This window comes from Nyctibius grandis, chromosome Z (genome assembly GCF_013368605.1).
Source record: "Nyctibius grandis isolate bNycGra1 chromosome Z, bNycGra1.pri, whole genome shotgun sequence".
NCBI lineage: Eukaryota > Metazoa > Chordata > Aves > Nyctibiiformes > Nyctibiidae > Nyctibius > Nyctibius grandis.
The window spans coordinates 40,416,030-40,432,214 of record NC_090695.1 but is presented as its reverse complement, the minus strand read 5'-3'; the positions used below and the strand labels follow the sequence as shown (position 1 = coordinate 40,432,214).

Below are 16,185 nucleotides of genomic sequence, written 5' to 3'. Positions count from 1 at the left end.
TAATATTGCTTGCTTGCTTCTTCACACACATAGCAGGTATTAAATTACAGCACTTAAAACTACCCAGTAGAGATTTTTAAAAAATAAAACATAAGCCAGGATAAGGTAGATGGATGCAAAGCTGCTGAAAAGGGAAATGAAAACTTGTATTATTTACTGCATATTTAGAAAAAGGCCAACGACATTTTCAGTGAGAAAATCAGGACTCTACCTTGACAAATTCTGAAGGTTTATCAAAGCAACTGATGGAGGAACAGAGGATGTGCAACTGCAGGCAGAGAGATGGTCTTTCTTTCAGCCAGGGTTCTTGAGGCAAAGTGAAAAACGTTAATTAAAAAATACATGGCTGTGCAATATCATCAACTATTTAATGCTCTTTTTCAGAGAGTGCCAAATGACTAGTCTCTAAAAGGGAAAAATCTTAGGATTTGCAGGCCAGTGGAGGATCTTCTCTCAAGAGCAGAAAAAGAGAGAAGGTCTGCATATTTAAGGATAGGAGAATAGAAAATCTCTTAACACCAAACATCCATCTTTTCTGGAGTATTCCTTATACTCTTACAGATGACATCAAGAAGGACACTTTTTAAGGATTTGTTCAGTAATGAAGAGTCAGGAAAAAACATGAAGCTAAGGAGCAGTCTCTCCAAAAAAATCTTGTGACAGTGAATTTCTGCATCTCACAAGAGTAAGCAATGGTCACCAGCAAGTTATTTTGTGGATTATCTGAATAAGCAAACTGAAAATGCTTTTGTGCTTTATGGTTAGGTACCTATAGAGGCTTGAGAGAGACTCAAACGGCCCTCTACACTCTAGGGCACTTAAATGGACTAGAATCCTCTTGGAACACCATGTTCTAAGAAAAAAAAGCCATAGAAAATAAGTTAGCAAGAAACAGAAAGGATTTAAACTCACAGGACCTTCTATGGCAGACAGCCTTAGAAGATATCCACGTCCACACACTTAAAAGGGATAAGAAAAGCAGAACAAAATGCTCGTTCTCCTCGAGAAGGTTGAAACTTACAGGCAACTAAAATGGTATTTTAAAATTACTTCCTAACTCTAGGTCTTCACTCCCTAAAGTACACAACTATTAATCTATATGTAAATATATAACTTACACATACATAGTGCAAAGTACAGAGCTTAATCGTGATTTTTCAAGAAATGTCCTTTCACTCTAAATGTTCAATGAATCTGACAACTGCCTCCCCAGCAGCAGGAACCTCATTGCAAAGAGCCCCAGCACTGAGGCCCCAGTTATACTATTGATACCAGAAGATGGGGTGTCTCATTGTTCCTTTAGGTAGCACTGAACTCACTTCACACACTGAGGTCTCCTTGTGTCTCTCCTTCATCAACACCTGCCTCTGTGCTATTCTCCCACCCCTGCAACTTCAGAGATTACTTAATAGTAATTCCCTCCACCTCTTGGGCTCCCAGTGCTTATACATCTCTTCCACCTTTTGTTCTTCCACAAGCCAGGGACTCTCTGGCTTGACTCTCCTCACTTGTTCTTGTCTTTCCAAAGAGCTTTTCCAGAGATTTTCATTTTTGCATACTGATGATTACCTGATACTATACCACTTAGGCTCAGCTATTGTCAGTATGAAGTCATGAAGGTGACACAGCCTTCCTGTGTACCCAAACCCAGGGTTCTTATGTCAGCTGTGTAGCAGTGCTTGAGGCGGCACATCTCAAAATTCAGTTTCAAGCATTTTCTACCTACAGAAGCCCTCTGCACCTTTGGAGTTGAAAATTGTCTTCAGGTGATACTTACTGAAATACTGTCCTAATCCCACCTGCCTTGATAAGTCTCTGATTCATCACGGCCACCAACACTTCTGGCTACGAAAGCCAACACTAAAGCTATTTGCTTGTCTTGCGGGGTATACACAAGGGTCTAATACTTCATCCATTGGCCTCAGAGTGGGCAGACCCAGTCTCCAGTCCGGACTGTCACAACCCACATTCACCTTGGCAGCGTGCAACTTTCTTCTGTTACGTACATTATCCTGTGGATCCTATGGCCTGTGCCTGGACCCTGCAAACACTCTTGGGCCCTTATTCAGGGAAGGCAGAGATGCTGTAGCCAGAAGGGTAGGGAAGAGGAAAATTCTCCTAATCTCCTGCTATAGCTGGAGCTGCTTTATATTGTGCTAGTTACCAAAGAGAGTTGTAACACTACAGGCTTTCACTACCCTGTGCAAGTACTATTCACAAGTAGTCCTGGTAAAGAATGACTAACCATGTCCTTGCTGAGTGCCCCACTGTTAAACAGCCAGGTTTTGACCTGCTGTGCTGTCCCTGGACCCTCCTGAGTTGTTCTTGTTCTGTCCAGGGACAGCATATTGAGACATGTTGTAGTGCAGAGAGTTTTTTTGTTCTGAGCTGCTTGTAGAGTCAGACGTGGATGTGACATATTGTTATGGAACATGTCCTAGCCACATTGAATGTGGACTTAACTTCTTCCACTGAGATAGCTACGGCTCAGCTTATTTAGCAGTACAGTTATAAATAATAACAATAATTAATATTTTTACTATTATTCCTCCTTCTTCTGCCCCTGTGCCATGTTATGCACATACCCACTTTTCTACCGAGTGCCTCTCTGCTTAATAAAATGCCCACGATGTGCCCTTGTGGGAAAGAGCTCTATCTAAGACTCCTGTGCTCCTCCCTCCTCTTTTTACTTAAAGCATTTGCTTTCATGACTTTCATTCAAAACATCAACATTTTAAACTATCTTGCCATAACAGGCAGAACAAAAAAGTGTAGTGATATGCTGCATGTGGCTAATGGATACTGTCAGCCAGTCCACTGACTTATAGAAATCATACATATTTAATTGACAGGATGAGCTGGACATGCTAACTGAGGTGCAAAGCTCAATCCGCAATCGGCTTCTGATCTATTCTTTATTTTTTTATTTTCAACAAAATCACAAGGCTACTGCCTTCTGTCCACTGGCCCACAATTACTTTTTCATCAGACATACATTTACCTGTTGTTGTAATTGCTTGGATCAAAATACAGAGCTGCATGCTGGGACCTCTCACATTGCATGGCAGACTCTCTGTATTAAGTATGATCCTTGAATCTCCGTGTCATTTTGGAGCTGAGTAACACATTGAGTAAAGCCTATGCAAAGCATAACCAAAGTCTTAGTTTTCCACAGGCATAAAAACTCCATTTGACACACATCAGACTCTTCTTTTTGGAGGAAAATAGCAGGCAATAGCTTTGGGGAGAACTATTTAACAGCTCTTCTTTTCAAACATTCATTTCTCTCTCCTTCCTACTCAGAGTTTTCTCCCTTAGCTACAGGGTATTGGTGTTCTGCAACCAGCTAGTGCAAAGTCTCCATGAAAATACCTCATTACACCAAGTCCCTCAAATTTACATACTTTCTAGCTCTTGCTGATTGTAATCTATTAGGATTACAGATCTGGATTTGCTTTTGGAGCACTACATTGAAACTAACATTATTAAGCTAGATCATTTGCGATGAGCAGTGCAGAACTGTGCCTTAGTGAATTTCAGGATAACGTTTATATTTTCCTTTATTATAAGTCCTAACTTACCAATTAAGAGCGTGGAGATGAACACAATCATCAAGTTCTTTGACTTTGTGAATTCCAAAAATTCACAGAGGTACACTTTCAAAACAGCTTAGAAAAAAACATAGGAAATGGCCCTCTTAAAGGGAGGGGAAATGAACAAAAACAGTCTGTAAGACAGTAAAAAATGTAACTTTTTTCCCTTTCATCACAGATGCAGAAAAAAAATTGCAGTCCTGTGACCCTTTGTGTAGGACCTGTGAGAAATCTGCTGACATATGTACTTCATGTCCAGAAGGTAAGAGACTTCAGCTTCTTTGGTTAAGTTTTGCAAGAGGCTAAAATATTCTGTATCCTACACACTCGCAGGGAATATTTTTGTCAGTGGTCACCAGAAAGTTCTTTGACAGCTTAAAGCACACGCAGGTAATCAGATAATCACCAGCTGAAGTCAGGCATCAGCTAGGACTTAAGCACATGCCCTTGGCAACACAGGTAAAAAGTTATTAGGTGGATGTTGTTCCTTTTCTTTCTTTTCAATCAAAGTTGTAGACATGACACAGGAATTACTGAATATGGATTTATTCACAAAGGTGTACCAGATAATCCTGATGATTCCTTCTAACCTTAAATTTCAGTGAAGGCTGAGAAAACTACTTTGGCAAATGGCTTAAAGAATGTTTTATTCATGTTTTTAAGCATGAAAAAGTTATATTTTGAGGAAGTTGAAACCTTTTTTTATAGCCATACAAGGCAAGAATCTTTTAAATATATTTCTAATTAGTGCTTTTCCCCACCTGCATTGCTCTTTTGCCAGGAAAATTTCTTATCCATGATACCTGTGTTTCTCTGTGCCCTCAAAAAACTTTTGGCAATGGTGCAAGTGGAAAGTGCGAGATGTGCATGGACGGCTGTGAGGTGTGCTCTGACCACTGGCACTGTCAGAAGTGTTGGGCTGAACAGGACCAGCCGCTCTTCCTCCACAAAGGCAGATGTTTACAGGAATGCCCTGAGTAAGTAACTCCTGTTGGCTGACTGCTCCTTATTTACTCACTATGCTCCTTTTCTTTAAAGTTTAGATCCATTATAAATCTTTCAAGGGAAACCTCAATGTAACCTAAGCTACCAGAAACGACCACAAGGTAAAAGTCATTTTCAGCCGGCCTGAATAAACAGCATTTTCTCTTGCTGCTGTGCAAGAGAAAACGCAGGTACTACTTAGGCATCCTGGTTTTGTTGGGGTTTTTTAATCGCAGCCATCCTTATTCTCCCCAGCCTTCACACTTCTAGGGTTTTCTCTTGCCTTTCTTGCCTCTAGGGCCACAGAGGCTGTACTTCTGTGATATTACTGTTGAGGGTCAGCTGTGCAAGACTAGAGATTGCACCTTTCTTTTCCTAAACATTATAGATCTTCCTATCTTATGTAAGGAGGAAATCAAGAAATGGGCAAGAAAGAAAGTCCAACATCTCTTAGAGAGTAGGTACAAGAACAAACGGAGGCCAGATTCCCTTCATAGCACCAACCATGCACATTTTCTGCTTGCAGGCAGAGGGGATGTAAGTGGAGGATGGGCAACAAATTGTGTGAGAAACCTATTTGATCCAGTGAAATGTGTGCGCTGAGAAAGTCTCATATATGCTCAGAATTCTTACAGCCTGGACTGTTTGACAACTATACATTGACCAGCAGCTTGCTTTGTGTTTGTTTTCATTCAATAGGGGATATTTTAATGATTCTGAGACTTGCAAGGAATGCAGTGGATCCTGTAAGACATGCATGGGAAGTGCAACCAAGTGCCTGTCCTGTAAAAGTCCTTTGCTTCTGGAGCAGTGGAAATGTAAACCTACCTGTTCAGAGAAGCATTTTGCTTCTGAAGGAGTCTGCAAACACTGTCCTGAAATGTGTCAGGAGTGCATTCACAATCAAACATGCAAAGGTATTATAAAGAACTGCTCTTGACTTAGCTAAAATCCATCTGGATATGTCTAGAGACAGACAGACAGAAACACAGATCTGAAAAGAAATTCTGTAATGAGCAAAAACAAAGAGAGATGTATATATCATTGCTAATCTCCAAGATAGAGGCTAAACAATCAGTGCTTTACGATAAGACTGAGTCTAAACCATTAATCTGTAAAGATTTCACATTGCTTTGCCTGTTCCTGTTGTCCTTCAGAGATTCCTACTGTTTTGATTCTCTTTCTGACCTAGTGTATCCATGCCTAAACACTAGCATACACATTTACACCAATGAGAAATACAGAATGTTTCTTTCCTAGTTTGGTTGAACTTTACATCTCTTTATCATTTTGGCAAATGACTACTCATGGTAGAGAATGAAATCTCTGTAATGAAATGTATTAGGAAAACTTTGGATATCCTGGTGAGTCTGAATGCCCCCACAAAAATTTCCAGGATAGCTAATGTTGAGCAAGCCATTCTGGAAACATAAACATCGATGAAATGAAAAAAAAATCATAAACAAATCTATTAAACCAAGTACTCATAATAAAATTAGCAGCTGAATCCCAGCTCTATGCAAAAACAAACATTCAGGTCCATATATTCCAGCCTGTCTCATATTTTAATAATAAACCAAACAAAACTTCAGATGTGGACATCCTTGGTTTTCCAGGAAGTTCATAATGCACATATAACATCTCAGCAGAAGTACGCCTCTATTCACTGGCGGCATGGTTTGGTTAATATCAGCAAAGCTGAACAGGTGACTTGGCTTCTCAGTCTCTTGATATAACACAGAAGATGCCATATGAGGGTTGGGCCATTATGGGCAGTTTGGAGGGGAAAGAGTCGAAAAAGAAAGCGCTACGTTCCCAAGCTGTCCTCTTACCTCCTGTTACAACAGGCACTGCAGGATTTATGGTTTCCTGGGATTTCTTCACTCCTTCACTTACAGAGGCCAGAATTCGCTGCACGTTTGCTTACCTGTTGTTTGCTGTCCTCTGTAGAGTGCATGGATGAGTTCTTCCTGCACAAGGGGAAGTGTTTGCAGGACTGCCCTTCTCACTTCTATGCTGAAGACAAGCACTGCTTTCCCTGCCACGCAGACTGCAAGGATTGTGACGGGCCAGACTCAGATGACTGCACTGAGTGCACCACGGACTACTTTGTCCTCTATAGTGGCATGTGTTTTGAAGAGTGCCCTCAAGGGACTTACTATGAAGAAGCCACTGAAGACTGTCAAGGTTGGCAGCTGTTGTTTTCCCCAGAACGGTATTGAGACACAAGTCAGTCTGGTTAAAGACTATCCCAAAAGGCCATACGTGTGCCGGATAATGTTGCTATCAGTGACCTGGAAACTGAGGAGATAGATAGCTAATGCAGAAAAATAACAAGGCGTATCTTAGAACACCAAAAACTGGAGAAAGCTGAGAGGGAAGTAGTAAAACTAGATATGTTTAATATTATGGGCAACCACCTTGGTAAAGTGCTGAGTATTGCTGGAGACAGTATGTTGAAAACCACTGCTCAGCAAAAGCAGTGCCAGTGCAGAAGGAAACCTAACAAACTGCCTGCTTAAAATGGAAAACGGTAAAATGTTTGACTATGCAGAAGCAGAGCCATCACTCTGTTTCCCTCAGCCTCTCATCCTGAGACAATGGCTGCTCCTTGCAAAATTAAAGCTGAAATAATAATCTGAAATGCAACAAGAAATGGTGACATTCCTACTGTTCGTCCGTTTCAGCATGCAACAGGACATGCCAGACTTGTTCTTCTTCCACTGCCTGCCTTACTTGCAGAAATGGCCTGATGCTGAACTATGATGGGCACTGTGTGGCATCTAGATACTGCTCTCGCACCGAGTACTACATTGAGAAAACTCAGACCTGCAAGCCTTGTCATAAGAAATGCTTCCACTGCTCAGGGCCTACTGAACACCAGTGTCTTAGCTGTGCCAATAACCACTATCTTCTCAGTAAGTGTCTTGCTTCTGCCTCTAGATTTTATTCTACACTGAAAGCATGAAATAGGCAAGTTTCTGTCACATTTATGAAACACCTAGGGCTGCTTCAGCCAATATAAATATTGCAAAGTTGACCTGACAGGTAGATAACTTGTGCAGAGGTAATTACTTCTGTGAGGCTGCCTGGAAACTCTTTGTGAGACTGGACTTGCCACTCACTGAGGCCAAAGTAGGTCCATGGCTAAACAACAGTCCATGGCTAAACAAATCCTGTATGTTTCATTTACTTGGTATGTACTGTCCATGTTGTTTCCTACAAGGAACTTAAAAAGACAAGAGGGATATCCTTAGGGTTTGTTTGGTGTTTTTTTTAAACGTACACACAAAGAACTCATATTTTCATGTTGGCTTGTTTAATCACAGCAGAGCTCTGATGAGCAAAGACATACTTAAGCAGAGCTGTTAAAAAGTTGTTCATGGATCACTTGGTCAGTATCTAGTGGATGGTTGAGGTATAAAACAACTTTTCTGACTTGGGAGCAAAAGACTCTATCATCTCCGAAACAAATTGGTAAAAAGTGTAAAATCCCAGAACTTAAACTTTACTTCTTTGCATATTCTCTTTGTTTGAGAAATAATTATTAAAATGATCTTTCATGCAGGAAAATTCCGAAAAGAGTTTGTATTAAAACTAAATGTGAGCTTTTTCAGTCTAGTTCTGATGCAGATTTTGCATTCTTAAATTTCTGAGGCCTTGCATCAGTCCTGTCTCTTTTATCAACACACTCAGCTGCTTTACACCATTACAATTGGTAAAGTTGATATAAGTACCTAAATAATCATCCTGGAGTGGAGAAAGAATTGCAAGAAAAACAGAAATAAGGCAAAGTATCTTCCTTTGCTCAGTTGCAACCCAAGCAGCAAAACTATAAAGACAAGCTAGATAATGAATACAAGCCACTAATGAGTAATCACTGCTCTCTTAGCTTGGTGCACTTGCAGTGAGTTACATCAGTCCCAACTTCTCATTCAAGATACCTATTCTAATGACCCTCTGAAATCTCAGCAAAAAAGTGGTATGTACCTGGTACATCTGGCAGCATTACAGGCATTTATTCCCATAACATAAAGCAGCAGCCAGAGACAGGGGTAAAGACCAATGAACAAATCTCATTAAATCTCAAGTTTACCATCAGATTTGTCATATGCACAGAATTCAATGAGGTTGATGCTTAGAGTGAAACCTAAGGAAAATGGCAACACAGATAGAAAGTTTCCTGATTATTATTTCTTCTTCTGTACATTCTGGAAGAAATCACAGCTGCTGTTCGTCATTATGTATTATGCATTTGTATTTCCCAAAGATAAAAAAATATCTGTTCTGAAGAGCCTGCTAATATACATAAAATGTAGAAATGAGGACTAATGAACTGATAAGACTTAGAAGAAACAAAAAATAATTACTTTATCCCAACATTCTCTTTTCTTTTCTGCTACATGCTTTAACAACACCTCCTGTTGGAGAGTTTGCTCTAGCACAGCTGTATGAGATGTTTTATAGCAGCAAATACTGAATATGATGTGCTATTCTGCATTGTTGTCTGTGCAGATACAACCTGTGTTGAAACATGTCCAGATGGGTATTATGTTGACAGCAATGACGGACAATGTTCCCCATGCCACAGCACCTGTGACACTTGCACTGGAAAACACAGTTCACAGTGCCTTTCCTGCAAACCTGGCTGGTACAGACAAGGAAAAGGATGTGTAAACCAGTGTCCGGCAGGGTAAGGTCCAAGATCTTTAGCTAAGAGCTACTTCACAGGCAGAGCTTTGAGAGATTTGACCACTCTGCCCTATTCTACTTCAGAGTGAAACAGAACTGAATTCTGTTCTGAGGTGAAAAATTCTTATGTTGTCCCAGTACAGAGGTGGTGGAAAAACTCCCCTCACAGTAGAAAACTGTAAAGCTGGTGCCCAAATTGGAACCAGCTTGATGTGGTGTGGCCATTCTTGCACTCCAAGGATGCTCTTAGGCTATGTTTATAAAGAACAGTGTGAAGCAGAATAAAAATACTAAGTTATCCGTTAGTCAGCTTGAGCACAGGAAGCAGTGTAACTTCCTTCAATCACCCTTGCAGGCTCCACTTAATCTGAAATTCGGATGAGGTTACTTTTGTTTTGCATGGAGTGAATGTTTATAATGGATTATAATAAAACCAACCATTAAAACATCTTTCAACTGAGGACTCATAATTCTAGACAGAAACTTCATTAATATGAGTCTATTTAATTTCGAAATTCAGTGTGCTCTTGTGAATATGCCTCAGAAATTCAAATTTGGGAAGTGGACCTATGCTTTCAGGTTCAGGTCCATTTCATTTTGCAGTACAGTATGATCATGCTGGCTGTTAAATTGAGTTATCATCCCATTAATTTGGAAGTCTGTAATGACCACATCTCAACAAAACCACAGTGCAGCAATTCTTCTTTTTCGCTGACAGCGCAACTTAGGTGAACACTGTTCCTCTGCTGGTATCCTTTGGCTAAGCCAGTTTGTGCATTGAAAGGAAATATGAAATTTCTGAATTTCCATCTGACAGCAGGTCATCAGGAGCAGTGAGGAATTCAGTGCTCACCCAACATCTCCAGGATATCTCTTGCAGAGACAAAACAGAGTTGAGGTTTTCTGAGCCCTGCCTATTCATATACTTATTTTGTGTCTGAATTCACCCTAGATTTTAGAAGGCATTGCTTTATACACCCTCAATTTACAAAATCTTGCTTTATAGCTGAATTCCAATGGCGAAGGGGAGTTAAAGGAAATTAATTCTATTTTCACTGAAATTCCAAATGTTTACTGTGATCCCATCAATTTCACTTTTGTACATTGATGTAATCACAGCAAAAGCTAAGGATGAATGTTGTTTTGGTTTTCCTGTCACTGCTAGGCTTTATGCAAAGCCATGACTATCTGATCTGTTTCAGGTATTTTGCACAAAACTCCACTGGATCATGTGAGAGATGCCACAAGGGTTGTAAGGCGTGTATGGGGCCTCAACCCACAGACTGCCTTTTCTGTGATACATATTTCTACCTGTTACGCTCCAAGAACAAATGCGTTAGCTCTTGTCCTGAGTATTACTACGAAAGCAAGGACAACAACGTCTGTGAAAGATGCCACCCTTCCTGCCGAACTTGTGAAGGTAGAAGCATGTGCTCCGCTTTGACCAAAAAAAGGGTTATCAAAACACTTGCCATCTCTTTTTTTTTCCACACTGTGCTCCAAAATTTGGAAACACTTCACAAAGAAACATATCACGTACAGCGCTACCAACCTCTCCATGACCTAAGTAGCTGCAGTGGGTGATGCAGACCTCCCCCAGGGCTGCCCAGCTCTCCCTGGCCGTGGGTGACATGCTGCATGGGCTGCTCCATGCTGCCACCTTACTTTCAGAGTACTGATTGACCTAGATCAAAGCAAGGATATGAATTCCTGCCAAGCTCCCCGCAGGGCTGCCTCCCGCCACAGAGCACAAGCGTAAAGGCAGCCGCTCACAGGGAGGGCTGCGAGCGAGTGCCGGTGCCAAGTCAGTGAAGGGAAGCAAACGGACCATGGCTTGTTTGGAAAAATGAATTTTCCATCAGCCAGGCCTTCAGAAAGATGCTCATCAACTTAAAAAAAAAGGACTCTGTTGATTACAGAGCTGGACCTCTTTTCTCGCACAAACACTGAATAATGACTGAATAATATCTCATTCTTTGAGCTGTCCTACTACGTGTTACTCTGTAAAAGCCAAGGAACCTAAATCCAACGACACATATTTACAGTCTTCAAAGGGAAGAGTAAAAACAGCCGTAGAGCATATCTTTAGGGTGAAAAGCAAAAAAAAAAGTAGCGATGTCTGCTGCTCTTAGTATAATTAAGTATTTTTTGAAGTTACCTTTGAGAGACCATCTGTTTTGTTCTGTGACACACTTATGTATTCAGTTTCTTCTTCTTCTTAATTCATCCAATTCCAAAGCAAGCAGCATTAATCTCCTTGGACCCATTTGGTGTCCTTTTCTATCCGAACGACATCAGATGATAGCTAAGATGCTCCACTCTGCAGCTTAGACCACACCATATTGTAAAATACAAAGTTTGTTTTGGACAGTGGCTATACTGGATAGCACAGATGGCTAATTGCAACATAACAATATTTAAAATTGTAGTAATAACTCTTAGAGTGAAGCCACCTTCAAGAACTATTAAAATCTAATTGTATAACAACATTATAACAAGTAACAGAAATATTTTGGTTTGGATTTGGGACAAAAATCTAGCCATTTTAATTTACAGACTACTTCTACTGATTTTTACTTTATTTGGGATAAATACTACAGGACAGATTTTCTATCGTAATTACAGAGACACTAAGGTGAAATACAAGCCAGTCCTTCTAAACAGCAAACCTGCAGGTGTTCTGAAATGCATTTGCATTGCTGATGTATGAGCAAAGAAGTGTTGTGGTGTTTCCTGTTTCTCAAGAGCAGGAAGGCAAACCCTGCACTGCTCAGAAAAATCACATAGGTAAATTCACTGGGTTCTAGAAGGTTGCTAACTTCTGATGCTTAACTGCTGCTAACGTGAGCTACTTGCATTTCCATTGTCTTCCTTTCAGACAGTGGCAAAAAATGCCTAGTTGCAGGGAAACGGACAGGTGCATCTTAACGCATAGGACAAACCCTTCACTTCATTGTTCCACAGAAATATTGCATGCAGCATCTGTCTTCAAAAAGAGTCTCCGATGCACAAAGTGCATCTGTTGTTCTGTTTGCACCTAGTGAAGAATTTTTTCCTATGCAACTAAAGAACTTATTTTGCTATTCAAACATAAACATACCTTAATTCATTGTGGTTTGAAAATGGTTAGCTAGCAGACCTAGTAAGTATTGATTTTGTCATGGAGAGCATTTGGCCAAAGTTCACCACAATTTTACTTCAGTGCAGTGACCTAACTGATTTTCCTGAGTGTGTCAGAACTTCCCTGTACAACTGACTCCCGAATCAGCTTTTCATTAATAACAAAACACATAAGAAATAAACTTTGTGGGCACATAAAACCTCAAGACTAGGCCCAAGCTCTTTCTAATACCAACCTCCTCATGCTGAACTCCTCACTGCTGATTGATGCTGTTGACAAATACCCTTTTATTTGGTGACAGTGGTCGGTATAATTTTTAAAGGAAGTTAGATGACAATCTTTCCTGTTGTAATATTGCTTTATTTGCCTTTCTAGGGAAGGAAGCATTCAGCTGCACATCTTGTGTATGGAGCTACAGTTTATTAGGTGGAATGTGCAACTCAGACTGTTTTGTAGGTGAATACAAAGTCCAGGAGACACCAGGACAAGAGGTACCTATTCGTAGGCATTTTCTCTTGTGATTTGTATGCTGAACTTTGACTTCTGAACACAATACAAACAACACGGAATGGTCTTCTCTGAGTTTTCAAGCCTGCTTATCTTTAAATATGGTTACTTTTTTCTTCTCTTAGCAGAGGAAGCATTGTTTCTCTTTCTGGGGTTGTCTACTATAGAGTAATCCTCTACCAGTAAATACAAAGGCACAACTTTGTCAATGGTGATACCAAAGCCATGTGAACAAAAGCAGCTATATTAGCAATACAGCATTTTTTTGTTCCAGTACAACTGAGATTTCCCCACGGATTTCTGCTGCTTGGTCTGTAAGAAATTACATCACATTCCTGATTGACAGCTTTGCTGGCAGAAACCTCTAGTGGAGGGACAGGCTGAAGTTAACAGAGCTGTATATTTAGTAGAGTAGGACCACAATTAGGTTTGGGTTTGTGCCACAAGTCTGGGCACTCCAGCTTCCAGATTTCCACACCAACTGCCTTACAAAGATGTTTATTCAAGAATATAGCAGCAAGGCAGGCCAGCTGGCCTGAGATGCTGCACACCCTGGAGCCTCTGGCCTGGAATATCCCCTTAGCAGTGCTGCTCCATAACTGTGAGCCTGAGAAAACAGCATAAGAGCTGGGGACAACAGAGGTTCGCAGTTCTTTGCAAGAGCTTTGACTCTGAGAAACTGGACCTCCCGCTATGACCCTCCCATCTTGCCCAGGTTCTTCAGTTCAGGACAAGCAGCCTTGCAGGTCTGACAGCAAGTTTGATGAAAGGTTACTGGAGTTTCCAGACACTCACAGTGGATATGGGGTCCTGGTCCCATGGCAGAAATAGCAATTTGTTCACAATAGGCCAGGAACGGTGAACACTGGAAGCCCTGAAATACCTGAGCTCAGAGCATTCTGCAAGGTAGATGTGACAATGAATGATGAACTCTGGTAGTCTTAGTACATAGCGGCTCCCAGGAGCCTATCTGGAATTTGAGAAGCATATTTGAATCTGTAAAACAGAACCAACACAATCTAATAAAAATCTAGTTTGCTAGAAAATTTCCAGCCAGCTTTATTCCTTATTTCTGCTCCTTCCCAAGTCAGAAAGGAAATTCATTCTCCCAGCTGCCTTTTTTTTTTTCCCCCAGAATATTTCATGTTGCTTCTCCCATGTCAGTTACTTTTAATGACGCTCTTGAGTACACTTCTTGTAGACCACTTTACCATCATTACTGCCAAAGAACCACAGAACTGCTAGCATGGGACTAGCAAAACAAAAACATGCTTTCTGGCCAAAGACCTTATAGTGTGAATGGATTTTATCTTGCTGTCTAGCTAGGTGAGCTCTCTAAGGTCCTACACCACTTTCCCCCCTCTCCCTAGAAGCAGATCACTGAAAACCCAGGAAATATGAACCGAATTTTAGTTTTTCTACTCCCTACTGTATTTTGCCATCAACACCCACGGTGCCCAGATATGACCACCCAGAGAACGAATGACAGGACAGAACTGCCAGGTGAGGTCCAAAGAATCCAAAATGAAAGGTGCATTGCTTGTGTTCTGTGTCTGAAGGAGGATGAGCCCAAGTGTGAGAGATGTGACAGCTCGTGCACTGAGTGCAAGGGACCCGGGCCCCTCAACTGCACGGTCTGTCCAGCCAGCATGCAGCTCTACCTGGAGGAAAGCCGCTGCCTGCCCTGCTGCAGTGGCTCTGACCTGGCAGGCACCCCAGAGTGCTGTGACTGCAGTGAAACACAAGGTAGGACCATGCTGAAGAGCAGTAATGGTGCTGAAGGGCTTTATGGCTGACTAGGCTGACATTTAAAAATTAAAGGGGAGTAGAGCAAAGACATGCTGCAGAGCTGCAGGCACACAGTGTGTTACCTCTGCTCCATGACCAGAATAGGAAGGGCTCTACACAAGTAACAGCAATCGTGACTGATGCGGGAGGCAGCACCTTATTTCACTCACGGCTGTTGTGCTAAATGGCCAGGCATTTCATAAACCAGGTGACTGGGAAGTGCTTGCTTCAATGGAGAGCCACATGAATCATAGCATTTTAAGCTCATCACGTCAAAATGCATTTGTGTGCCTTTTCTGATTCTTCCTGATTATTTCTAATCTAATAAAAAGGCATAGCTATCCCAGCAACCTTACCTACATCCTTATACCATCACATCTACAAGAACACCGTTGTGGTACTGGAAGAGTAAGGTATTTAGTCGAATGCATTTAAAAATGTAAGCAGGCCTAAATGTTGTACTGGGTTTTTTTAAGACAAACACCCTTCGCCACACACACACACACAAGCTCATTTAATCCTTTTTTTTTTTTTTAACTGCTGTTGTAGATGACTGTGTATTACGGACCACTCTGCCACCCCAGAGCAAAAGCAAAACTACTTTCTTTGTTATTACGTGCATTTTGCTTCTCCTTGTCATTGGAGCCATTGTATTCATCTGGAGAAAATCACGAGCCAAAACCCAGGCTGTCAAAAAAGGTGGGTATGAGAAGCTGACAAATCACTCCAAAACCTTTCCTTCCTATGTAAGCAACTACCACGAGGGTCTCAGTTACCAGGAAGATCAAGTAATTGAGTATAGAGATCGAGATAATGAAGATGATGATGAAGAGGATGACATTGTATATATGGGCCAGGATGGCACACTCTATCGCAGATTTAAATATGGACTTTTGGAGGATGATGAGGAAGATGAGCTTGAATACGATGATGAAAGTTATTCATTTAGATAACACTTTACTAATTTATGAATATGCTGCTTTGTTGCTTTTTCTATTAAATTACAGCAATTTAGTTAAGTATGTTTAGTTACTTCTTAGCATGCCGAGCTCAAGATTTTAGTTACTGTGAGAGCAAAATGGTTTCTAAAAACATTGTTTCCTAAAGCTATACAGAAATCCTTGCTAGGCTTTTAAGTAGCACTCCAGATGTAGGCTGGTTAAGAGATTGTGTTTCTGTGCATTTGTGTGGAGAGTATATACTTTCCCAACATGTATTGTGTGCATTATAACTAATACAAACTCTGCTTCAAACCATGCACACACACTTATTAAGACCCTTGCCAATCACTACTAGAAATGTGCAGATATAAACAAGATGGGTGTATTTACCTACCTGATGAATGCCACTGGGATAGGGTGCCAGTAGTTTACTACTTTGTGATTATAGTTACTCAGTGATTCAGAATAGAATAGGCAAGTTTGCTGACTTTACCCAGATTGTCTTCATTGGTATCATCTGGTGCACCTCTGTTCCTCAAAGCCAATGCATTCCTCCTTA

General features: G+C 40.9%; 1 protein-coding gene across 1 annotated transcript in view; it reads left to right on the top strand.

The window, feature by feature from the left end:
* The window catches only part of PCSK5 (proprotein convertase subtilisin/kexin type 5), a 259,149-nt gene extending 243,511 nt beyond the window's left edge, over positions 1-15,638 (top strand). The window contains exons 28-37 of the mRNA XM_068422259.1: positions 3,772-3,855; positions 4,375-4,570; positions 5,277-5,494; positions 6,528-6,764; positions 7,265-7,495; positions 9,093-9,270; positions 10,472-10,689; positions 12,766-12,881; positions 14,457-14,643; positions 15,235-15,638. Coding sequence (XP_068278360.1) covers positions 3,772-3,855; positions 4,375-4,570; positions 5,277-5,494; positions 6,528-6,764; positions 7,265-7,495; positions 9,093-9,270; positions 10,472-10,689; positions 12,766-12,881; positions 14,457-14,643; positions 15,235-15,638 — 2,069 coding nt within the window. The remainder of the gene's footprint in view (positions 1-3,771; positions 3,856-4,374; positions 4,571-5,276; positions 5,495-6,527; positions 6,765-7,264; positions 7,496-9,092; positions 9,271-10,471; positions 10,690-12,765; positions 12,882-14,456; positions 14,644-15,234) is intronic.
* Positions 15,639-16,185: the final 547 nt, after the last annotated feature.